Here is a 25,195-nt window from a genome sequence, read left to right on the forward strand (position 1 = left end):
TCTTTCAAGGACAGATTGTTCATGGGTAAAAAAGAAGTACAAAAGATCAGTCCAACATGATGGTGTTCTTTCCTAAAGGTTATACTGTGTGACGGATTTTAAAAGTGGCATTTACCTCAAGTTTCTTCATTTGTTTCTCCAGTGCTGTCTTATCTACAGCTCCCATATCTGCTGTGACACTTTTGAAGGTCTGTAGAGCATCAGTAAACCATTCTGTATAATGTTTATTGGCCACATCAGCCTCCTTTATGCTCCTAATTTCTTCTTCAAGAAATTGAATTTGTTCCTTAAAGAGGAAGACAAATAAATATAAACACAGACAGCTCTCCAGCGACCAACTATGCGAAGTCCCCTGGTAACCAGGGTAAACATCGGGTTACTAAGCGCAGGGCCGCGCTTAGTAACCCGATGTTTACCCTGGTTACCAGTGTAAATGTAAAAAAACCCAAAAACAGTACATACTTACATTCCGGTGTCTGTCCCCCGGCGCTCTGCTTCCCTGCACTGACTGTGAGCGCCGGCCAGCCGTAAAGCAGAGCGGTGACGTCACCGCTGTAATCTGCTTTACGGCTGGCCGGCGCTGACAGTGCAGGGAAGCAGAACGCCGAGGGACGCGACAGACACCGGAATGTAAGTATGTAGTGTTTGTTTTTTTTTACATTTACACTGGTAACCAGGGTAAACATCGGATTACTAAGTGTGGCCCTTCGCTTAGTAACCCAATGTTTACCCTGGTTACCAGTGAAGACATCGCTGAATCGGCGTCACACACGCCGATTCAGCGATGTCTGCGGGAGATCCAGCGACGAAATAAAGTTCTGGCCTTTCTGCTCTGACCAACGATGTCACAGCAGGATCCAGATCGCTGCTGCGTGTCAAACACAACAATATCGCTATCCAGGACGCTGCAACGTCACGGATCACTAGCGATATCGTTGTGAAATTGTTCAGTGTGAAGGTACCTTAAGAAGGGTTGTCTGGACAGCTATTAAAGGTGGTTTCCCATTAACAAAATCCATTAATAGATCTTGGAATAACAAGAATTTTCACAATTAGTTGTGTTAAAAGGAAATGTTCCTGTGCGGAGATAATCTTATAAATGTGCCCCTGCTGTGTACTGTGTAATGGCTGAGTCTGACAGTGCAGGGACGTTGTCTGAACAAAACAACAGCAGCGTTTACATTTCTAGGAAATTTATAGCATTTGGAGATCACTTTAACTGTATTTCTAGTTACAGTACATGAACTTGCTTTAAAAGAACGTTGTAAAGAAAAACATAGTGAAGTATTTTACCAAAATATGGAGCCTGGCAGCCTGATAGCGAGAAGTTAGCAAGGTGGCCATACTCCCAATTCTGCTACTTCGGCCCTCCTCTAACATTTGCTGAGCCAACGTGCCAATCTCTTCAACTTCATCCTTGTACACAGTCACTTCGTCCTGCCATTTCTAAAAGGGAGAGCAAATACAAAGTTACACAGTATTTAGATGATAAAAAATCAATATGGAAGACATAATACATTTCTAGACAATCTGCAAGGGCCGTGAATAGAAGATGCATTATTAGTATGACCTGCAGTTGTTGTATGTTTGCAGTTATGTTGGACTTACCATCACCGTAAAAGTTTACTGCATGTATGATTATGTAATTATGATTATACCTTCATTTGTTCAAGCTGTATCTCCTTTGTTGCACGATCTGATTGACGGCCTGTTCTGATATTCACTTTTCCTTCCATAGAGCTCAACCATTCATCTGTCTTCTGGAACTTCTTCTCCATCAGCTTTAGCTTACTAAGGGAGGCATTCATCTGGCTCCGGCCTTCTGTCAACCTTTGCTGATAGACTTGCCAGTCATGTCTTAGGGATTCCAATTCTCTGTCTTCTGTGTGGGGAATGCCCCACGGCAGAACTTCTTCTCTTATGTGTAGGGCACTATTCAACAATGCCTGCCCATCTGCACAATGCACCTGAAGCTTCTATATAAAGATAATTGAAAATTATATAATTTTTATCTTTTACCAGTAAATGAAAATGTCTATATATTTATTACTTTCATTCAGGTTATTTTACGAATAATCCCTTTATATGTATTATGTCAGGAGCTTTTATTATGTACTCTGAGGACAGTGTGAGGTTAGACTTAAAACAATTCTGAGATTTGTCATTTTTTACAGTGTGTGCTGTTGTTTACTAACACTGAGGGTTTTATCAATATCATTGCCAAGTCTTAGGCTTCTTTCACACTAGCGTCGGAATCTCCCCGTCGCAATGCGTCGGGGAGAGATTCCGACGCTAGCGTTTGCCGCATTGCACAATGGAGGCAGCAGATGCATTTTTCCGGCGCATCCGCTGCCCCATTGTAAGGTGCGGGGAGGTGGGGGCGGAGTTCCGGCCGCGCATGCGCGGTCGGAAAAAGCGGTCCGTCGGGAGAAAAAAAACGTTACATGTAGGGTTTTTTTTTCCCGGCGGTCCGCCAAAGCACGACGCATTCGTCGCAAGATGGATGCGAAGTGTGCAAATCTGTCGCAAATGCGTCGTCAATAGAAGTGTATGGGGAAAAAACGCATCCTGCAAGCACTTTTGCAGGATGCGTTTTTTCTGCAAAACGACGCATTGTGACGGATTTAAAAAAACGCTAGTGTGAAAGTACCCTTATGTGCACAACTGCTACTCCACCCCCTCCTGTGATAAGCAGCTCACTGTCAACAAACAATGCACAAAAAGAGCCTGGTGTGGGCAGGGTTAGATTTCTCAGCTTTGCTGCATTCTACATCTAAGGCTACGTTCACATTAGCGTTGCGCGCCGGTGCGTCGGCGACGCAACGCACGACGCACAAAAAACGCGCGCAAAACGCGCACAAAAACGCTGCGTTTTGCGACGCGTGCGTCGTTTTTTGACGAAAATCGGACGCACGAAAAATGCAACTTGTTGCATTTTCTTGCGTCCGACGCTAGCGTCGGAAACGACGCACGTGTCGAAAAACGCGACCAAAAAAACGCACGCGTCCCCTATGTTAAACATAGGGGCGCGTCGCCGCTGCGTCGCCGACGCAACAGCGACGCACATTAGCGTAACGCTAATGTGAACGTAGCCTAAGAACTCTGGTTTTGTCAGAACTTCTGCACCCAGTAAGTGATACCTCATTTGATTCAGGGTCTCTTTGCCTATATCATGATGCTCTCAGATGAGGAAGCAAAAATCTGCTGACAGATTCCCTTTAACCATTTACTGAAAAAAAACAGAGGTCCAACAGGGGTTAGTATCAGGCCCTCTACTTTTTCCCATTTATATTAATGGCCTCGTAGAGTGAATACAGAGTAGAAGTTCAATATTTGCAGATGACACTAAACTCTGCAAAGTAATCAACAAAGAGGACTATAGTTTAATATTACCGAAGGAATTGTGTAAGCCAGAGGTATGGGCTGAGAAATGGCAATTGAAGTTTCACATAAAAAATGTGAGGTTATTCACTTGGGCAGATGGAATGAAAGCATAATTATGTATTAAATCGTAGAACACAAGTAAAACTGTCACTGAAAAAGACTTTGGCAAATGGGAGGATGGCAAACTCAACTTTAGTGACCCATATCAGGTAGCGGCTGCCAATGCAAATCAAATCATGGGATGAATTAAAAGAGGCACAGATGTCCAGGACAAGAACATAGTTTTGCCTCTATACGAGTCACTATTGCAGCTACACTTAGAATACTGTGTATAATTTTTGCCTCCAGTATATAAAAAGCACATAAATGAACTAGAGCACATGCAGACAAGAGTGATCAAGGTTATTAAAGGTAAGGAGGTGTCATAAAAAAATGTTTTTCAACAATTGAAAAAGTATTATTTTTTTTTTTTTAATATTATTTGTTTTTAACAAAGGTAAATATGAAAAATAATGTAAAAAGGTTTGGTATTTCCACTTTTAAACACTACGGGGAGCAGCTGCTGAAATTTGACATGATAACCTAGTGTACATCTAGCTCACATTACAACTACAGTAAATGTGGGCTGGATCTGCTCACATGTGTCTGATGTCACCCTCTCCGCCCCTTTTGGGTGTTTGTAAATGGATAAGAAAGGGTGAACTTTAGGATCACGGTGCAGAGCCATTTTGTTGGTGACTGCAAAGTGATACTTACATCCTTGGGAGACTCAAAGAATGAGGATGACCCAAGAGTCACCCACTCTCAATTTAGCAGGATAAATCATAGAGTAATGTATTCCCAGTGCTCTTTCTCCTTTTTATATCCAAAAACATGGATTGTTTAACTTCCACAGAGAAATCCGTAAAGATTAAAATCTTCTTCTCATCAAGCTGAATATTTTACTTCTTCTTTGCCTTCCTTAATATAATGTCCTGGTCTTTATAATGGAGAATTTCAATTAAGATGGGTTGAGGGGGTGTGCCCACCAGGTCACGCCTTGAAGGGACTCTATGTGCCCTCTCCACTGATAATAGAGGAGTGGGGATCTCTTTGCCAAAGGTATCCAGTTGATATTTTTCAAAGAAAAGTCCCTTTTTCCAGCACCCCAACAAGCCTGATGTTATTATGTATCTGGCACTTCTCTAGGTCGTCTGCCTTAGCAAACAGCATAGCCATAGCATGAGTATGATTCTGAATATCCCTGCAGACAGGGAGGAGGGCATCCTCCAACTCACTGACTCTACCCTCGACTGCCATGGTGCGTTACGTTGCCTTCGGTTTTATGGATGTTATGAAGATGGTATCCTGGATATAACACACCTGGCTTTCCAGTGTGGTAAGAGTGGCATTACATTTATTGACTGTAGTTAGGACATCCATCAGAGAGGCAGATTCCCCTGGGGATACGCCATCAAGAGCACCCTTATTTCCCAAAGGGGATTTTGACACCCCAGAGGTACCCAAAGTAGGAGCCACCACTTCAGGAGCCTCATTATCTTCCTCATTTTGTGCTAAGGCTGAGTATCTGGATCCTGTTGAGGACATTCTCTGAGACCCCTGCTGGTTTGTTCCTGACTTCTGGCTACTAGGGGATGTAATATGTGCTCTATGATCATACTGCACCAGCCTGGCTGCTATGTCCCCTCCAACGTCCCCCTGCCTCTTCCCACAGGATGCACGGTCTCCATTTTGGGAGCTTCCATGTTGCTCACCATCTTCTTTACGCCTCCTCTTACTGCTTGTCATGGCCTCTCAGCAGACCAGTACCCAACCACCAGGCACCAGAAGACACAGAACAGCTTCCAAGGCTCCTGATGCAGACCTGTGTGTTTACAAGCGCTGACCACAAGCACGAGTACCTGGCATCACTAGAACCCAGGTATAACTGCGCTCTCCTCCTGCTCACTGCTGAAAGGATCAAAGACTCCACGAAGAGTCCAGATAACTGACAGAGGGATACTCCAGTTGAGTGATGCCCCCACGCTGGAGATAAGTATAAGAGCAACTGTGCACTCTCCTTCTTTCCTTCCTATGCAACTCAGCACTATGGCAAAGCGTGAAAATGGCCACCAACACTACTACCCCGCAATGGACAATGACTATGGAACTCTATGCCACACGATGTTGTAATGGTTGATTCACTAAAAAAAATTCAGTAAGGTCCTTGATGTCTTTCCTAAAAATCATAACATTAAAGTTTATGGGTACTAAATTCTGTGACGGGAAGTTTATCCAGTGTTAGGGTGGTCTGCAAGTCAGACCCTCAGGGATATTGGATGGCTGCCAAATGTGTGAGTTTCTCCAGAGAAATGACGGACAGAGACAGGGGTGAATCTGTATCAAGCCGTACCCTTTAATAAAAGGTCATTCAGTTATATACAATTTTGAGTAGGCGTATACATCATGTTCGTGCGCAAATCAGCTGTTTATTACATGTGAAACTATCATTAATTCATCATCAATTCATTATGTAAATCTTGCATAAGGGGTAACTCGGGTTTAGCCACGTGCAAGGCTAAAGGTCCATGAAATTAGCCCAACCCTGTCAGCATTTCTAATTGATGATCAATAGTCAGCAGGTATGACTTAGCAGAGACCTGAGACATGTTGAAACACATTCTATCAGCCTAGGAATCATGTATATGAATTATAAGGCCATATCAAGGTGGTCTCTGATTTCCCCATCACCAGGGAATTAGTATGATTGCCGTATGTGCAGTTGGGAAATCATTTTTCCTCTAATATGGGGCAATTAGCATCTGCCGCATGAGGATTTTGCCTTCCTCTGCATCAACATGTTGGCTTATAGGTAGAACTCATTGTGCTTACGTCTACCATCACTCTCGAAAACTATGGATGTAAATGCAGCAGCAACATTATTCATATACAGTTACTGTGTTAGTCATGTTGAAATAATAAATAGTCAAAGGATTTATATTTCTTACGAGCATTTACTATATCACAATATTAAGTCACACAAAAACCTAGATACCGGTGGTGGTCTATCTAAGTTGTTTTCCAAGTTGTTTTTTTTTTAGTCATAATCTGCTAAAAATGTATGCAATGTCAAGAAGCTTTACATTCAGTACAAACAAAAAAGATTTTATTTTAAGATGAAAGCTTTACCTGTAGTTCCTGAAGAGTGGAATCATACATCCCGGCATCTCCATCAGACAACACTTGACAGCTCAGCTTTTCATTTTCTTGTTGTAGCCAGTCTTCAAATGCCCTGAGTGCCTTTTGATAATTATGGTGGTCTGACACAAATTTCTCTGCCTTGATGATTGCTTCCTGTTAAAACATATACCATTAACCACCTCTAGTTTTTTATGTGCATATCAACAGTGACTAGTATTGTTATATCAGAGGCAATTTATCAATATCTGTTATTAAAGGTGAAAAAACATCAGTGATGATCCAATGGCTGGGACCCACCCCGAACGGCTGATTGGGGCACTTTTATCCATGTTACAATGCAGTAGTAGTGCACAGGCCCTACTTCCACTGCATTCATTCTCTATGAGGCTTGTGAAAAAGTCAAGCACTAGTCTCGGCAGTCACATTGGGAATGAATGGAGCAGCGGTATAACGTGCACTGCTAATGTGCCCAGGTCTGCAGTTCGGTGCTGTTCCCAATAGTTGGACCTCCACCGATCAATAAGTGATCACCTACTTTATGGAGAGATGACAACTTCTTTTCCCCGGACTACCCCTTTAAACATTGGAAATTCTCATCTGAACTTCTATTACAAAGAGTATGTAATAGCAGAACATTGCTGGGTTGCTTTACCTTAACCTTTTCCTTCAGTGTACTGTAGCGTTCATGTAGGTCTTGGAGCTCCAGTTGGGTGACATAATGCTCTGTCATGCTGGATCCCTTCTTTCCTATGGTCTCTAATAAACTGCTGTGACTCAACACCTCTTCATTCAATAACTGTAAAACAACTATTGTGTCAGTATAGCAAGAGAGGCTTAATGCATTGGAAATTTGCATACAAATCTTGATACATGTGTCTTTATTTAATCACCCAGCCACAGCACCTTTAATCTGAATCTAAATCAATATATTAACTGTATTTAGTCTTTAATTCTGCTACTGCATAGTAACAGTACATTTCCAATTATATGTTACAGTTTCCTAAAGAGAAATCACAACTTAAAAGGGGTTTCCACTACTATATGACCCTCTTTCACATGTCTTAGTTCTTCCCACAATAGCATTTCTAATATACTTTTATTACCCGTGCTTCTTCTAAGAGCCCATCTCAGTGTGGGTCACGTAACCCTTTACTGTCACGCAGCCACTGCTTCCTGCTCTGCTACTTCCGACATTGGCATGTGAATTAGACAGAATGAGATGTGAACGTCACTGATGGGGATGAGCTACCTTTCAATGACTGACAAAACTCTAAGCACTCATGCCCAGATCACAGACTTCACTGCCCTCTGCACAGATCCTGAAGATGGTTTGGAGCGATGGCCCCTTCAGCTGACAAGTGCTGTGATACGCTTTCTAATGACCAGCTGATAAGCACTGCGATGCGCTGCTTAAGAGGCCGGCGCTCCAAAGCATCATCAGGATCAGTGAAAAGGAGAGTGAAGACTGTGATCAGAGCATGGGTGCCCAGACTCCTGTCAATCATTGAAGGATAGCTTTGCCCCCATCAGGGACATGGTGTTCTCATTCTGTCCAATTCCAGACACTGAAAGACAGCTCTGCTCCCATCAGTGACATCCTCCTGTCATTTGTCTGACAGGTGGCCAGATCAGAAGTGGCAGAGAAGGAAGCAGTGGCTGCATGGCAACAGAGGGTTATGTGACCCACATCGAGATGCGCTTAGAGAAGCAGCACAGGTAATAAAAGTATATTAGAAAAGTGTTTGTCATTAAGACATGGGATATATGAAAGGGAGACATATAGTAGTGGAAAACCCCTTTAAACGTTGAGCTGATCTAAAAGTTAATAACTCATTATACACGCTTACCACAACACTGCGATCTGTAGCATGCAGCTCTACAATCGGAGTTTGAAAAGGCCCATGTTTCAGGGTCAAAACGTTACGTTTTGATGGATTGCATATAAGAAAAGCATCACTTCAGATATAGTTGACTACTTTGCAGTTTTTTCATTATTTAGATATGGCAGCCTCAAGACTTCATTAATGGTTACAGGTTTCAAAAAGTGATCTATAAAAGCTGAGTGGTGTAATGAAATAGCAGGCAACAAATATCTACGATCAAGATGAGCAAGGACCATTACTGTATACCTTAGCATTACTCTGTGCTGCTGTTTTATCTCTTAGCTCATTGTACTGCCTCTCGGGCTCATTTAGCCTCTCCTCCACTCGGTCCATCCAGCCGGAGAACAGGCGAACATCATCTTGGTAACTTGTCCACTTGGAGAGCGCTCCGTCCAGTTGGCTGTAATGTAAATGGTGAGTAAATGACATCTAATAACTGGCTCATGCATGTTCTGTGGTTAAACAGGACTTGTCTCTGCACAATGACGTCACATATATACTATACGCCAATAGTGCGCCTGAGGGTCAACATTTCCAAATAAACAATGAACCTACTGTACCTTTTACACTTAATGCATGATGATAATAAGGAGGCCCAGGAATCTTTCAGATCTTTTAGCTGCTGCTGAATGGCGGGAGAACCATCTGGAGAAGTGTTCCTCAAAACAGATTCCCCTCTTGTAAGCAGCATCTTCAACTGAATTTCTTTGTCCTGCTTCACCAGCAATAAAGTCTAGAACAAAAAACATGGTGGTCAGGTTAGAAGATGTCATGTATATGGTCTGTGTACATGGCAAGTGACATGACCTTGTGAGGCGGCTTACCCTGCAGGTTTTTTTTGCAGACCTTTATGAGGCACTTTGGATATGTGACTTATGCACAATAAGTCCCTATAAACCGCTGTGCAAAAAAATAATACTGAAGTTGCTACTTGTACACTAACCTGCTTACTATTCCAGCACTGACGTTGTTCAGTTCTCTTTAGTAGCTTGTTTTCTGGCACGGTTGCTGCAGTTTTAGTTGCACAACATTATCAGTTTGTGCCCTCGTGTAGACCCCAGAGCAGAATGTAAATTCCCACTACCAATGGCAGAGAACTAATATGCACATGGAGTTTCTTCATATAGTATAGTGCATGTCCACAATTCATCATTGCCTTTGCGCACGGTTTTGTCTAGTTTTAGGCGTTTTTATTTGTGCCCTTTCTGAAGTTCATTTTCATACGTGCACCTTTTTTAATTTTCGTTCCACTTTGTGGATGGAATGTATCAATTCCACATGTTTTCAGCTGATTTTTTTATGCACGACCTCATAAAAAGTTGCAAGCCATTCCTCCCCTCATTTCCCTTCCAAGTGTGTTTTTGAATATGCCAGTTTTTTGGCTCAAGTTTTGCGACATATTGCTAAATGTGAGACATTTTGAGCTAAAAAGTCACAAAAATAGTTCAAGACATAGAAGAACAGCCCTTTTGACTTTGTGCCAAATTCATGAACCACATGTGCCATTTTGAAGAATTGGCGTAAAAAAAGTCAACAAATGCCACAAGAGAAACAAGCAAAGTAATTAAAAAAAAAGCAGTGCTTGGCATAGTACATTTAGTGTAGTATTAATGTAGTCAACATTTATTTAACAAGCTAGACAATTTATAATATAACGACATAGGCAAATTTGTGAATACGGTCAGATAATTTTGCCTGTAGTATGTAGCTGGAGTACCAATGTTACTGATGGGTCCCTGGCACCCAGTCCAACACAATGGATACAATGAGGCTCCTGAGATCTATGTCTGGGTTCGTTATTTTTGTGCATTGTTGTCTACAGCTGTATGTCATAGGTGAACAAGACACACTAAAGAGCACTGACGCAAGACTAACCAGCAACCTAACTGCATTGAGTTAAGTCAAAACTTAGTTACCTCCAGCTTTGACATCCGGCTGTCCAGTACACTTTTATCTGCAGTAGGATGACAGTAGGTCTGCAGTAGGTGAATGGCATCATTTATCCAGTCTTGGAGGTCTGTCAGACTCTGAAAAAACTGCTGGTGCTCTGCGACAATGCGATCCATCCTTGACATTTTCTCCTAAAGGTGGCAGTTATTATATGACTTACACTATGTCTTTATATTCATAAACCACTATAAAAGGAGGTCTCATAGCACAAAACAGCTGCAGATTAGAAAGTTGTAGAGTGGCAAAATATATTCCTTGAATTAGGAAAGTAGTCATAAAATAAAATGGCATTAAGAGTGAGCAGTGGTTAGCACTCTTGCTTTACAGCACTGGGGTCTTGGGTTCAAATCCCACCAAGGACAATATCTGTGAGGAGTTTGTATTTTCTCCCCGTGTTTGTGTGGGGTTCCCCGGTATACTTCCACACTCCAAAGACATACTGATAGGGAACTGAGATTGATGATGTGTGGAAAGTAGTGGTGCCATATACTGTTGTGGCCAAAAGTATTGACACCCCTGCAATTCTGTCAGATAATACTCAGTTTCTTCCTGAAAATGATTGCAAACACAAATTCTTTGTTGTTATTATTATCTTCATTTAATTTGTCTTAAATGAAAAAACACAAAAAGAATTGTCCTAAAACCAAATTGGATATAATTCCACACCAAACATAAAAAAGGGGGTGGACAAAAGTATTGGCACTGTTCGAAAAATCATGTGATGCTTCTCTAATTTGTGTAATTAACAGCACCTGTAACTTACCTGTGGCACCTAACAGGTGTTTGCAATAACTAAATCACACTTGCAGCCAGTTGACATGGATTAAAGTTGACTCAACCTCTGTCCTGTGTCCTTGTGTGTACCACATTGAGCATGGAGAAAAGAAAGAAGACCAAAGAACTATCTGAGGACTTGAGAAACCAAATTGTGAGGAAGCATGAGCAATCTCAAGGCTACAAGTCCATCTCCAAAGACCTGAATGTTCCTGTGTCTACCGTGCGCAGTGTCATCAAGAAGTTTAAAGCCCATGGCACTGTGGCTAACCTCCCTAGATGTGGACGGAAAAGAAAAATTGACAAGAGATTTCAACGCAAGATTGTGCGGATGTTGGATAAAGAACCTCGACTAACATCCAAACAAGTTCAAGCAGCCCTGCAGTCCGAGGGTACAACAGTGTCAACCCGTACTATCCGTCGGCGTCTGAATGAAAAGGGACTGTATGGTAGGAGATCCAGGAAGACCCCACTTCTTACCCCGAGACCTAAAAAAGCCAGGCTGGAGTTTGCCAAAGCTTACCTGAAAAATCCTAAAACGTTTTGGAAGAATGTTCTCTGGTCAGATGAGACAAAAGTAGAGCTTTTTGGGCAAAAAGCATCAACATAGAGTTTACAGGAGAAAAAAAAGAGGCATTCAAAGAAAAGAACACGGTCCCTACAGTCAAACATGGCGGAGGTTCCCTGATGTTTTGGGGTTGTTTTGCTGCCCTTGGCACCAGACTGCTTGACCGTGTGCACGGCATTATGAAGTCTGAAGACTACCAACAAATTTTGCAGCAAAATGTAGGGCCCAGTGTGAGAAAGCTGGGTCTCCCTCAGAGGTCATGGGTCTTCCAGCAGGACAATGACCCAATACAAACTTCGAAAAGCACTAGAAAATGGTTTGAAAGAAAGCACTGGAGACTTCTAAGGTGGCCAGCAATGAGTCCAGACCTGAATCCCATAGAACACCTGTGGAGAGATCTAAAAATGGCAGTTTGGAGAAGGCACCCATCAAATATCAGGGACCTGGAGCAGTTTGCCAAAGAAGAATGGTCTAAAATTCCAGCAGAGCATTGTAAGAAACTCATTGATGGTTACCGGAAGCGGTTGGTCGCAGTTATTTTGGCTAAAGGTTGTGCAACCAAGTATTAGGCTGAGGGTGCCAATACTTTTGTCTGGCCCATTTTTGGAGTTTTGTGTGAAATGATCAATGTTTTGCTTTTTGCTTCATTCCCTTTTGTGTTTTTTTAGTTTAAGACAAATTAAATGAAGATAATAATACCAAAGAATTTGTGATTGCAATAATTTTCAGGAAGAAACTGACAGAATTGCAAAGGTGTCAATACTTTTGGCCACAACTGTAAGCGAGTAAAAAAATGAAGAACTGTGATAGGTTTCTATCCACTGATAAAAAGTGTAAATAATGATGGTGGCCGCCTTTTTCAGTGATACTCTCTAATCACTTAGAAGATATATATATATCTGTAAAGAGACACAATGTAAGTATATTGAAGAGCGGTACATACAAATGGTATCCCATAGAACAATGCAGCCTTCTTTAAAAAAAAAAGGACTTAAAAACTCCAGATATTATCAGTCATGTGGCATTAAAGGCTTATTCTCATCTCAACCTTTCATGCTAAGGTGGGAATAACACCAGCTCCGACCACTGGAGGTGAAGCAGCATAAACAGCAGAGATCGGCAGAACCAAACTGTTTCCATAAGTTCCAGCCAACAACGTAACACATTTGTATGGGGGTCACGGAAATAGGGTAACTCGGCTCTTTCTGTCGCTCCATCTGTAGTGGTCAGGGCTGGACACAGTTATTTCCTTCTCAGCCAATAAGAGCTAAGAATGGGAATAACCCTTTAAGACTCGTTTCTTTACCAAGTATAAAACAGTATGTCAAAATCTGTGACTGTAGAGAAAGGATTTAGCCTTACGACAGCAATAGAAGACACAGCATTATGCAAAGTCCATGCAAAAAGCCCATACAGACATTACCTTTGTTAGATTGCCTAGTGCTAGGTACTGAGAAGACAGCAGGGAAACCCTGTGCATATAGCTTTTGCTGGCAGATTGGCCTTCCCTTAGCTGTTGAGCCTTCTCTTTTAGCCTGGTGATCTGTGGCTCATAGCAGCTTATTTCTTCTAGGATAGACTAGAGGGCACAAGCATATGTGAAACAGTACAGAGAAAGCATGCCACAAACAGCAAGATACAATGCACGTTATACGGCTGACACAAGCATTATGTGACTAGGCGGCAAATGCAGTAATAGGTATTAATAAAAGGGGCACATGGCTAAAGAAATAGATCTGTTAGAACAAAAAAGCAAACGTCCACTGCAGCTTTTAAGAAAAGACCACAGATGAATGATCTGTCCTACCTGGAGTTTCTGCTGCTCCTTCCTCTTAGACGGCAGGTCATGGAGACGATTATTGATGTCTTGCACCATCCTTTCAGTATTTGTCAGCCATTCTTGCACTGGTTTGGCACTTGTTTCAAAATCTCTCATTTGAACTTTTACATTCTATATTAAAAAAAAGATATGTGAACAATACATACACAAAATATTATGCTTAAATCACTTCTTTCTTTCATTTTGCAAACCAATACAGGGCCACTGCTCAAAGGGGGGACGTCAAACTGGACAATTTCCCACGGCTCCTATCCCAAAAAGGGGCTCTGGACATTATCTACTAGAAACTGCACATATAATGTTAGTCCTGCCTTACTAGAGTAGTTTTTCAGTGGTTAGAAGTGTAGTAGGACCTTTGGTGATATCATGGTCATGCAACCAAAAGTCCTTCAGCCTGCAGGAGTACGGAGGACCTGAAGTAAAAGAGAGAGCCTTCGATGTCTTCTACACTGTGTGTGTAAAACACGCAGTGTGTGTATCATTTACAATTATGAAACACGCTGTAACAACTCTGCTGGCATCACAGCATGGCCTCACATCTCTCACACAATCTTACCCACTGCTCCAGGCCATGATGTGCTTTCTCTTTAATGCCAGCTCCATGTTCTGTGTCTCTGCTCTCTGCATGCCTCATGGATATGTGTATAGGGGGCCGGCGCCTGAACTCTCTGGTTCTTATAGGAATCAGGTGCACCTGTCCAATCAGTTCCTGACCAATTATCAAGAGGCCTCCTGTATATAGTGCAGCTCCACCCTGTGGTCTGGGCCTGTGCAATGTGTTAGCTCAGTTAGTGTTAAGCTGCAGAGTTTGCCTGGCCTAGCGCTGAGTTACTCCCTCTGAGCTTTTCTCTGTGCTTTTGCCTTGTTCTTGTAGTCCGCCCTCCAGGAGGCAGAATATCCTGGTCCCTGTGTCTTTGTCCCTGTGTCTTGTTCTATTGCCTTGTCTGTACTTTGTCTTTTCTCGGTCTCCTTTTCTGTGGCTTCCTTCCCTGCTTTCTTTCCTTGTGTTTTCTGTCTGCTTACACTCCCACTCTTGCGGCTCTGCACTCAGACCTTGCTTCGCACTCTCTGGCTTTGCTCTGTGGCTCCGCTCTTTGCGGTACTATCTGGCTCCGCCTCCTGTGTTTCTGCACTTGGCTCCGTCTCTGCTTTTGGCTCCGCCTCCAGCATCTCCGCTCTTGGCTCCACCTCCAGCGTCTCCGCTCTTGGCTCCGCCTCCAGCATATCCGCTCTTGGCTCTGCCTCCAGCGTCTCCGCTCTTGGCTCTGCCTCCAGCGTCTCCGCCCTTGGCTCCGCCTCTTGCGGCTCCGCCCTTGGCTCTTCCTTCTCCTTCTCTTCTCTTAGTTCCACCTTCTACTTGTTTCTTGGTCCTCCTGTGTGAACAGGTCCCTACCTGTTTCTTCATACCTCATTCCTTTCTGCTTGTTTCCTTTCCTGCACCTCCTGTGTGAACAGGTCCCTACCTGTTCCTTCATTCTCCTTTCCTTCTGGCTTGTTTCCGTACCTGCATCTTCTGTGTGTACAGGTCCCTACCTGTTCCTTCTTCACACTCACAATAGGACTGCACTCGGGTGTCATCTGAGTGCAGCCTGATTCATACACCACATCAACCAGTCCTGTGTATCTTGTGTTCCTGCCAGTCCTGCCGTTCCTGCCCTGCCTTCCAGTCCTGTGTTCTCTGCAGTGCCTCCCAATCCTGTGTTCCTGCCAGTCCTGCCGTTCCTGCCCTGCCTTCCAGTCCTGTGTTCCTGCTGTCCTAGCCAGTCCTGTTTCCTGCCGTGTCTCTGCCAGCCCTGAGTTCTCTGCCGTGTCTCTGCCAGCCCTGTCTCAGCCGTGCCAGCCTACTCGTCTGTGTACCAGCCGTGCTCTTCTGCCAGTCCTGCCTAATGCCCGCACCAATCCTGGTGTTCCTGTCTCCCAAGTGGGATCAGCAGCCACAGCCAGACACCACCCTGGAGTAGCACCTGGCAGCTGCCTGCTGCACAAGCCTGTCCTCACCATCAGAGGCTCCAGTGAAAACCCAGGCAGCTGTCATAGTCACGCCCCTTCCATGGTAGTCTGGTTTGTGGCACAGTGGGGCCACAAACCCCCGAGCTCACGCCCACCAGTCAGGGCGTGAGCGTGACGCACGCAGTGTGTGTACCATCTGCATTTATAAAACACGCAGTGTGTGTACCATCTGCATTTATAAAACACGCAGTGTGTGTACCATCTGCATTTATAAAACACGCAGTGTGTGTGCCATCTGTTGTGAATTCAGTTGTCAAGCTCCCTCCTGTGGTCATGAATGGTACTTCGGCTGGTTCTGTCCATGGAATTCCTCTGGTGGCTGTGGGTGTTTCTGAGTTTCCTTCCACAGGTGACGAGGTTAATTCGTTAGCTGGCTGCTCTATTTAACTCCACTTAGATCTTTGCTCCATGCCACCTGTCAATGTTCCAGTATTGGTCTTGTTCACTCCTGGATCGTTCTTGTGACCTGTCTTCCCAGCAGAAGCTAAGTTGCCTGCTTGTTTTTCTCTGGTTTGCTATTTTTCTGTCCAGCTTGCTATTTTGTTTGTTGTCTTGCTTGCTGGAAGCTCTGGGACGCAGAGGGAGCGCCTCCGCACCGTGAGTCGGTGCGGAGGGTCTTTTTGCGCCCTCTGCGTGGTCTTTTGTAGGTTTTTGTGCTGACCGCAAAGCTACCTTTCCTATCCTCGGTCTGTTCAGTAAGTCGGGCCTCACTTTGCTAAATCTATTTCATCTCTGTGTTTGTATTTTCATCTTTACTCACAGTCATTATATGTGGGGGGCTGCCTTTTCCTTTGGGGAATTTCTCTGAGGCAAGGTAGGTTTTATTTTTCTATCTTCAGGGCTAGCTAGTTCCTTAGGCTGTGCCGAGTTGCATAGGGAGCGTTAGGAGCAATCCACGGCTATTTCTAGTGTGGTTGATAGGATTAGGGATTGCGGTCAGCAGAGTTTCCACATCCTAGAGCTCGTCCTATATTATCAGTAACTATCATGTCATTCCGTGTGCTCTTATCCACCAGGTCCATTATTGTCCTGACCACCAGGTCATAACAGTACAGGTGGCCCAAAGTACTAATGCATCTCAATAGAGGGATAAAAGAAGTTCTGAGACCATTTTTTTTTCTTTGCAGTGTGTTTTGTCTCTCTTTTCCCCTTTACATCTGGGTGGTTCAGAACACAGGTGTTGACATGGACATTCAAGGTCTGTCCTCTTTGATGGATAATCTCACTATAAGTGTACAAAACATTCAAGATTTTGTGGTTCAGAATCCGATGTCAGAGCCTAGGATTCCAATTCCTGATTTGTTTTTTGGTGATAGATCTAAGTTCTTGAATTTCAAAAATAATTGTAAATTGTTTCTTGCCTTGAAACCTCGCTCCTCAGGTGACCCTGTTCAACAAGTAAAAATCATTATTTCTTTGTTACGTGGTGACCCTCAAGACTGGGCATTTTCCCTTGCGCCAGGAGATCCGGCATTGCGTGATGTTGATGCGTTTTTCCTGGCTCTTGGATTGCTTTATGACGAACCTAATTCAGTGGATCAGGCAGAGAAAATCTTGCTGGCTCTGTGTCAGGGTCAGGATGAAGCGGAGATATATTGTCAGAAGTTTAGAAAGTGGTCTGTACTCACTCAGTGGAATGAATGTGCCCTGGCAGCAATTTTCAGAAAGGGTCTCTCTGAAGCCCTTAAGGATGTCATGGTGGGATTTCCCACGCCTGCTGGTCTTAATGAGTCTATGTCTTTGGCCATTCAGATCGATCGACGCTTGCGTGAGCGTAAAGCTGTGCACCATTTGGCGGTACTATCTGAGCATGGGCCTGAGCCTATGCAATGTGATAGGACTTTGACCAGAGCTGAACGGCAAGAACACAGACGTCGGAATGGGCTACGTTTTTACTGTGGTGATTCCACTCATGCTATCTCCGATTATCCTAAGCGCACTAAGCATTTCACTAGGTCTGCCACCATTGGTACGGTACAGTCGAAATTTCTATTGTCCGTTACTCTGATTTGCTCTTTGTCATCCTATTCTGTTATGGCATTTGTGGATTCAGGCGCTGCCCTGAATTTGATGGACTTGGAGTATGCTAGGCGCTGTGGTTTTTTCTTGGAGCCCTTGCAGTATCCTATTCCATTGAGAGGAATTGATGCTACGCCTTTGGCCAAGAATAAGCCCCAGTACTGGACCCAATTGACCATGTGCATGGCTCCTGCACATCAGGAGGATATCCGCTTTCTGGTGTTGCATAATCTGCATGATGTGGTCGTTTTGGGGTTGCCATGGCTACAGGTCCATAATCCAGTATTGGACTGGAAATCTATGTCTGTGTCCAGCTGGGGTTGCCAGGGGGTACATGGTGATGTTCCATTTTTGTCTGTTTCGTCTTCCACTCCTTCTGAAGTTCCAGAGTTTTTGTCGGATTATCGGGATGTATTTGATGAGCCCAAAGCCAGTGCCCTACCTCCTCATAGGGATTGCGATTGTGCAATTAATTTGATTCCTGGTAGTAAGTTTCCTAAGGGCCGACTGTTCAATTTATCTGTGCCAGAGCACGCCGCTATGCGGAGTTATATAAAGGAATCCTTGGAGAAAGGCCATATTCGCCCGTCGTCATCACCGTTAGGAGCAGGGTTCTTTTTTGTGGCCAAGAAGGATGGTTCTTTGAGACCTTGTATTGATTACCGCCTTCTCAATAAAATTACAGTCAAATTTCAGTATCCTTTGCCGTTGCTGTCTGATTTGTTTGCTCGTATTAAAGGGGCTAGTTGGTTCACCAAGATAGATCTACGAGGGGCGTATAATCTTGTGCGTATTAAACAAGGCGATTAATGGAAAACAGCATTTAATACGCCCGAGGGCCATTTTGAGTACCTGGTTATGCCATTCGGGCTTTCCAATGCTCCATCAGTATTTCAGTCCTTTATGCATGACATCTTCCGAGAGTACCTGGATAAATTCCTGATTGTGTATTTGGATGATATTTTGGTCTTTTCGGATGATTGGGAGTCTCATGTGAAGCAGGTCAGAATGGTGTTCCAGGTCCTTCGTGCGAATTCCTTGTTTGTGAAGGGGTCAAAGTGTCTCTTTGGAGTTCAGAAGGTTTCATTTTTGGGTTTCATTTTTTCCCCTTCTACTATCGAGATGGACCCTGTTAAAGTCCAGGCCATTTACGATTGGACTCAACCGACATCTGTGAAGAGCCTGCAAAAGTTCCTGGGCTTTGCTAATTTTTATCGGCGCTTCATCGCTAATTTTTCTAGTGTTGCTAAACCGTTGACTGATTTGACCAAGAAGGGTGCTGATGTGGTCAATTGGTCTTCTGCGGCTGTAGAGGCTTTTCAGGAGTTGAAGCGTCGTTTTTCTTCTGCCCCTGTGTTGTGCCAGCCAGATGTTTCGCTCCCGTTTCAGTTTGAGGTTGATGCTTCTGAGATTGGAGCTGGGGCTGTTTTGTCGCAAAAAAGTTCTGATGGTTCGGTGATGAAGCCATGTGCTTTCTATTCTAGAAAGTTTTCGCCTGCTGAGCGCAATTATGATGTTGGTAATCAAGAGTTGTTGGCCATGAAGTGGGCATTCGAGGAGTGGCGTCATTGGCTTGAAGGAGCCAAGCATCGCGTGGTGGTCTTGACAGATCACAAGAATTTGACTTATCTTGAGTCTGCCAAACGGTTGAATCCGAGACAGGCTCGATGGTCGTTATTTTTCTCCCGTTTTGATTTTGTGGTTTCGTACCTTCCGGGCTCTAAGAATGTGAAGGCTGATGCCCTGTCAAGGAGTTTTGTGCCTGACTCTCCGGGTGTTCCTGAGCCGGCGAGTATTCTCAAAGAGGGGGTAATTTTGTCTGCCATCTCCCCTGATTTGCGGCGAGTGCTGCAAAAATTTCAGGCTGATAGACCTGACAGTTGCCCAGCGGAGAAACTATTTGTCCCTGATAGATGGACTAGTAGAGTTATCTCTGAGATTCATTGTTCAGTGTTGGCTGGGCATCCTGGAATCTTTGGTACCAAAGATTTGGTGGCTAGATCCTTTTGGTGGCCGTCTTTGTCACAGGATGTGCGTTCTTTTGTGCAGTCCTGTGGGACTTGTGCTTGGGTTAAGCCCTGCTGTTCTCGTGCCAGTGGGTTGCTTTTGCCCTTGCCGGTTCCGAAGAGGCCCTGGACGCATATTTCTAGGGATTTTATTTCGGATCTCCCCGTCTCTCAAAAGATGTCGGTCATTTGTGATCGCTTTTCCAAGATGGTCCATTTGGTACCTTTGTCTAAATTGCCTTCCTCCTCTGATTTGGTGCCATTATTTTTCCAGCATGTGGTTCGTTTACATGGTATCCCGGAGAACATCGTTTCTGACAGAGGTTCCCAGTTTGTTTCGAGGTTTTGTCGATCTTTTTGTGCTAGGATGGGCATTGATTTGTCTTTTTCCTCGGCTTTCCATCCTCAGACAAATGGCCAAACCGAACGAACTAATCAGACTTTGGAAACATATCTGAGATGCTTTGTTTCTGCTGATCAGGATGATTGGGTGTCCTTTTTGCCGTTGGCTGAGTTCGCCCTTAATAATCGGGCCAGCTCGGCTACTTTGGTTTCGCCGTTTTTCTGCAATTCTGGTTTCCATCCGCGTTTCTCTTCAGGGCAGGTTGAGTCTTCAGAATGTCCTGGTGTAGATACTGTGGTGGATAGGTTGCAGCAGATTTGGACTCATGTGGTGGACAATTTGACATTGTCCCAGGAGAAGGCTCAACGTTTCGCTAACCGCCGGCGCTGTGTGGGTCCCCGACTTCGTGTTGGGGATTTGGTTTGGTTGTCGTCTCGTTATGCTCCTATGAAGGTTTCCTCTCCTAAGTTTAAGCCTCGTTTCATTGGTCCGTATAAGATTTCTGAGGTTATCAATCCTGTGTCATTTCGTTTGGCCCGTCCTGCTTCTTTTGCCATCCATAATGTGTTCCATAGGTCGTTATTGCGGAGATACATGGCGCCTGTGGTTCCATCCGTTGATCCTCCTGCCCCGGTGTTGGTTAAGGGGGAGTTGGAGTATGTGGTGGAGAAGATTTTGGATTCTCGTATTTCGAGACGGAAACTCCAGTACCTGGTCAAGTGGAAGGGTTATGGTCAGGAAGATAATTCCTGGGTTTTTGCCTCTGATGTTCATGCTGCCGATCTGGTTCGTGCCTTTCATTTGGCTCATTCTGGTCAGCCTGGAGGCTCTGGTGAGGGTTCGGTGACCCCTCCTCAAGGGGGGGGTACTGTTGTGAATTCTGTTGTCAAGCTCCCTCCTGTGGTCATGAATGGTACTTCGGCTGGTTCTGTCCATGGAATTCCTCTGGTGGCTGTGGGTGTTTCTGAGTTTCCTTCCACAGGTGACGAGGTTAATTCGTTAGCTGGCTGCTCTATTTAACTCCACTTAGATCTTTGCTCCATGCCACCTGTCAATGTTCCAGTATTGGTCTTGTTCACTCCTGGATCGTTCTTGTGACCTGTCTTCCCAGCAGAAGCTAAGTTGCCTGCTTGTTTTTCTCTGGTTTGCTATTTTTCTGTCCAGCTTGCTATTTTGTTTGTTGTCTTGCTTGCTGGAAGCTCTGGGACGCAGAGGGAGCGCCTCCGCACCGTGAGTCGGTGCGGAGGGTCTTTTTGCGCCCTCTGCGTGGTCTTTTGTAGGTTTTTGTGCTGACCGCAAAGCTACCTTTCCTATCCTCGGCCTGTTCAGTAAGTCGGGCCTCACTTTGCTAAATCTATTTCATCTCTGTGTTTGTATTTTCATCTTTACTCACAGTCATTATATGTGGGGGGCTGCCTTTTCCTTTGGGGAATTTCTCTGAGGCAAGGTAGGCTTTATTTTTCTATCTTCAGGGCTAGCTAGTTCCTTAGGCTGTGCCGAGTTGCATAGGGAGCGTTAGGAGCAATCCACGGCTATTTCTAGTGTGGTTGATAGGATTAGGGATTGCGGTCAGCAGAGTTCCCACGTCCCAGAGCTCGTCCTATATTATCAGTAACTATCAGGTCATTCCGTGTGCTCTTATCCACCAGGTCCATTATTGTCCTGACCACCAGCCATCTGCATTTATAAAACACGCAGTCTGTGTACCATCTGCATTTATAAAACACGCAGTGTGTGTACCATCTACAATTATAAAACACGCAGTGTGTGTACCATCTGCATTTATAAAACACGCAGTGTGTGTACCATCTGCATTTATAAAACACGCAGTGTGTGTACCATCTACATTTATAAAACATGCAGTGTGTACCATCTACATTTATAAAACACGCAGTGTGTGTACCATCTACATTTATAAAACATGTAGTGTGTGTACCATCTACATTTATAAAACACGCAGTGTGTGTGCCATCTGCATTTATAAAACATGCAGTGTGTGTACCATCTGCATTTATAAAACACGCAGTGTGTGTGCCATCTGCATTTATAAAACACGCAGTGTGTGTACCATCTGCATTTATAAAACACGCAGTGTGTGTACCATCTACATTTATAAAACATGCAGTGTGTGTACCATCTACATTTATAAAACACGCAGCGTGTGTACCATCTACACTTATAAAATACGCAGTGTGTGTACCATCTACATCTATAAAACACGCAGTGTGTGTACCATCTACATTTATAAAACACGCAGTGTGTACCATCTACATTTATAACTGCAAAAGCAGCTGAGTCCAGCGATCATAGGTGTCAACAGGTCATTAATCAACCAACAAAGGAGCAAAATGGGGGATTGCATCATTGAGCAAAAATGATGGTTCTCGGCAGCACATTGTCCAGTGTAAGCAGAGGATGTGCTGCAGATGACATGATACTGTATGGGGACAGAGCGGTCATATTTGCAATCATTCAGTCCCCATCATCCTCCATCAGCCTGTACAAAGAGGCAGGTAAAAAAGCACCAAAGTGTTCATTTAACAGTCTGAAATCAGCTTGTGTGAATGCACCCTAAATGTTACTGTGTGGTGGTGCAATAAGTTACCACTTGGGGCCCACTTTCATTTTTTTTTCCTAGGGCCACACTTTGTCTCAAACTGACCCTGCTCCCAGGAGACAAATATTGCACTCTGGTGCATGCAGCCATCAGAGAAATAGTCAAGGATAATGAAGTACAAGAATGAATTCCAAAGACAAGTAATCAGTGTGCAGCACACTACACTCCTACTGACGCGTTTCAGGTGCAGGGTGGATCTTTAGTCAAAGTTGTCAGAAATGGTCATTTCTTGCTCCGGATTATCCTTGACTTCTTCTAGAAGAAGCGAGTCTTTATGAAAAGCTTAAATATCACCAAAACCCTACCTCTAAGGCGGATTCCTTCACGTGTAGTGATGAAATGAAACGTTTCCAATCTTCCTTTGCAGTGACGACTTTCTTTTGGATGGTGTTCACTTGTTCTTCAGGCATTATGCTACATAAAAGTTCACCCCTTGATGTCACGGTCTGTAATTTCTGTTGACCGCTTTCACTCTCAGAAAGGCACTCCTAGAGAAAAGTAAAGACACTCAACAGTTGCCATATACTTTATATACATGCAGGCAGTAAAAAATGAGATTGACCTAAATAATGCCTTGTTATACGGATACACTAGATTCAAAAGTGAAACAGTAATAGCTAAGCCTGTAACAACATGTATCCACATTACCCAAAACTTTTCAGATGTAAGAAATGAAAATGGTGCTTGACAGGTGTAAGTTGCACCTATTAGACCAGCAACTAATCCCAGAATCAGTCTCCAGACCCCAATCCCATACGGTGACACAGTCACTGGCAGCAACATTCAGGCAGGTGTTGAAAGAAGAGGTCTCCAGTCATTTCAAGAGGAGTTACAACAAGTCGGGTTTCTTCTAAAACCACTATACAAATCCCACAGGAACTTGCACATTTAGGCCACATCATTCATATGTTATAAATGTCTACAAAGTAAATATCCCCTATGTCATAATAATATATTCTGTAGGGAGTTTCTATAGTAAAAAAATATATATATAGTTAATGTTATCTTACTTGAATCCTCTGAACACTGGCTGATGCTTCATCAATATTTTGAGGAGTATCAAAGCATTTGGCAGTCGTAACTCTCGCATTGACAAGCCACTGCTGGAAATCCCGGATAGCTGTTCTGAACCTCTGGTGCAAAATTTGTTCCTTACTTTGACAACTTTTTGAAGTTTGCAAGTAAAGGCTTAATAAAGACAGTAGATAAGATAACAAAAATAAGGTCAGTAATAATGACTGAAATGTTAGAATTATAAAAAAATAATAATAATCAACACCCTATTCAAACTATATTACAAAGATGAGAAATGTACGTAGTTTGCAATATAAATCTGGCATTGAAGGGGATCTGTCAGTAAGATCACCTCCCCCAAACCGCAAATATTGACATACAGGTCTCTGAAATTGAACTCCATCAATGCCTGTATATCTTCTATCTGTTGCTGCATTCCTGAAGCACTTTAATTCAGATGCAAATAAGCCATTGGTTCACAGGGTAATTTCCCTGCCAAGCACCAGCTTCTAAAGATTACTGTCTGATTTTCTTGCCTGGCCCCTGACGTAACTCAGACAGCGGTCTATTAATAAAGCTAAAGATGTTGGTGCTGTGAGGGAAAATAACTTCAGGAGGCAGCAGCTCATGAAGTGCTTTGTCACACTCAGCGCATGAAACACAAAAATTGCATATGAATGAAAATGCTAATTTTTCGGGAATGCAGCAACAGATAAAAGGTATAAAGGTGTCAATAAGGTTATATTTCAAAGACGTGCAGGCCCATGTATGCAGTTTGGTGGCCTTCATCTTACTGACAGATTCTCTTTAATAAATACAGATTTTAGTAGCGTATCACTGCATGTACAGAAAAAAAAGATCTAATATAATACTGAACCTGTTGTATTCCTTTATTAAAGCAGATACTTTTGTAGAATATACACTTAAATCCTTTGAAAATTTGCAAAGGTCATTGAGCTGTGTTTTTAAGTCATCCGTGACATGTTCCGCTTCAGTAAGAGCACTTAGAGTCTCCTGCAATTAAAAATATACAAAGTTAGATCAGTGAAAAAATAACCCCTTCTGGCTTGTTTGAATTTATCCTGTAGCTTTTCAGGCATGTCTCCATTTTCAGTTTGCTTGTGTATAGACTCACAGTCAAAAGAAACTAAGACTGATCTATGCTGTATCATACATATGACACATGAAACCGTGATTTCAAGGAGAGACTTCATGCACACAGCGCATTCTGGGGCACAAAGCCTGTATAATCTTGTGTACAATATCGAAACAATCATACTCCACTTTATGAAGAATAAGCAGACTTTTCAATGTTGTGAATGTAAAAAAAAATTGTTTCTCTCCATGTTCCACGTAGCGCTCATTGATCTTAATAACTGCTACAAGGAAAATCCTATATATCACAGAGACTGGGAGTTTCATACATGTGCATACTTAAAAAGTATCTAAACCTTTGACACAATTTGTCCTCTTAATTACAAGCAAATTGGTGGGGGTCTGGATACTGAGAATCCCACTGATTGCTCAAAAAACCTCTATGTACTGTACAGCTGTGGAGATAGAAGAGCACAACTCTACGGCTTCCATAGTTAGCACAGATTTAATCT

The 25,195-nt window shown here is 43.5% G+C and overlaps 1 protein-coding gene across 1 annotated transcript in view; it reads right to left on the reverse strand.

Annotated features, from left to right (window-relative positions):
- Nucleotides 1-25,195, reverse strand: part of SYNE1 (spectrin repeat containing nuclear envelope protein 1) — a 493,169-nt gene that overhangs the window by 237,988 nt on the left and 229,986 nt on the right. The window contains exons 54-66 of the mRNA XM_069769177.1: nt 24,466-24,602; nt 23,585-23,762; nt 22,880-23,062; nt 13,547-13,690; nt 13,163-13,318; nt 10,364-10,528; nt 9,008-9,180; nt 8,694-8,847; nt 7,217-7,360; nt 6,553-6,717; nt 1,659-1,976; nt 1,294-1,446; nt 116-286 (exon numbers count right to left, since the gene is read on the reverse strand). Of these exons, the coding sequence (XP_069625278.1) occupies nt 116-286; nt 1,294-1,446; nt 1,659-1,976; nt 6,553-6,717; nt 7,217-7,360; nt 8,694-8,847; nt 9,008-9,180; nt 10,364-10,528; nt 13,163-13,318; nt 13,547-13,690; nt 22,880-23,062; nt 23,585-23,762; nt 24,466-24,602 (2,241 nt within the window). The remainder of the gene's footprint in view (nt 1-115; nt 287-1,293; nt 1,447-1,658; nt 1,977-6,552; nt 6,718-7,216; nt 7,361-8,693; nt 8,848-9,007; nt 9,181-10,363; nt 10,529-13,162; nt 13,319-13,546; nt 13,691-22,879; nt 23,063-23,584; nt 23,763-24,465; nt 24,603-25,195) is intronic.

Source organism: Ranitomeya imitator, chromosome 5, assembly GCF_032444005.1.
Source record: "Ranitomeya imitator isolate aRanImi1 chromosome 5, aRanImi1.pri, whole genome shotgun sequence".
Classification (NCBI taxonomy): Eukaryota; Metazoa; Chordata; class Amphibia; order Anura; family Dendrobatidae; genus Ranitomeya; species Ranitomeya imitator.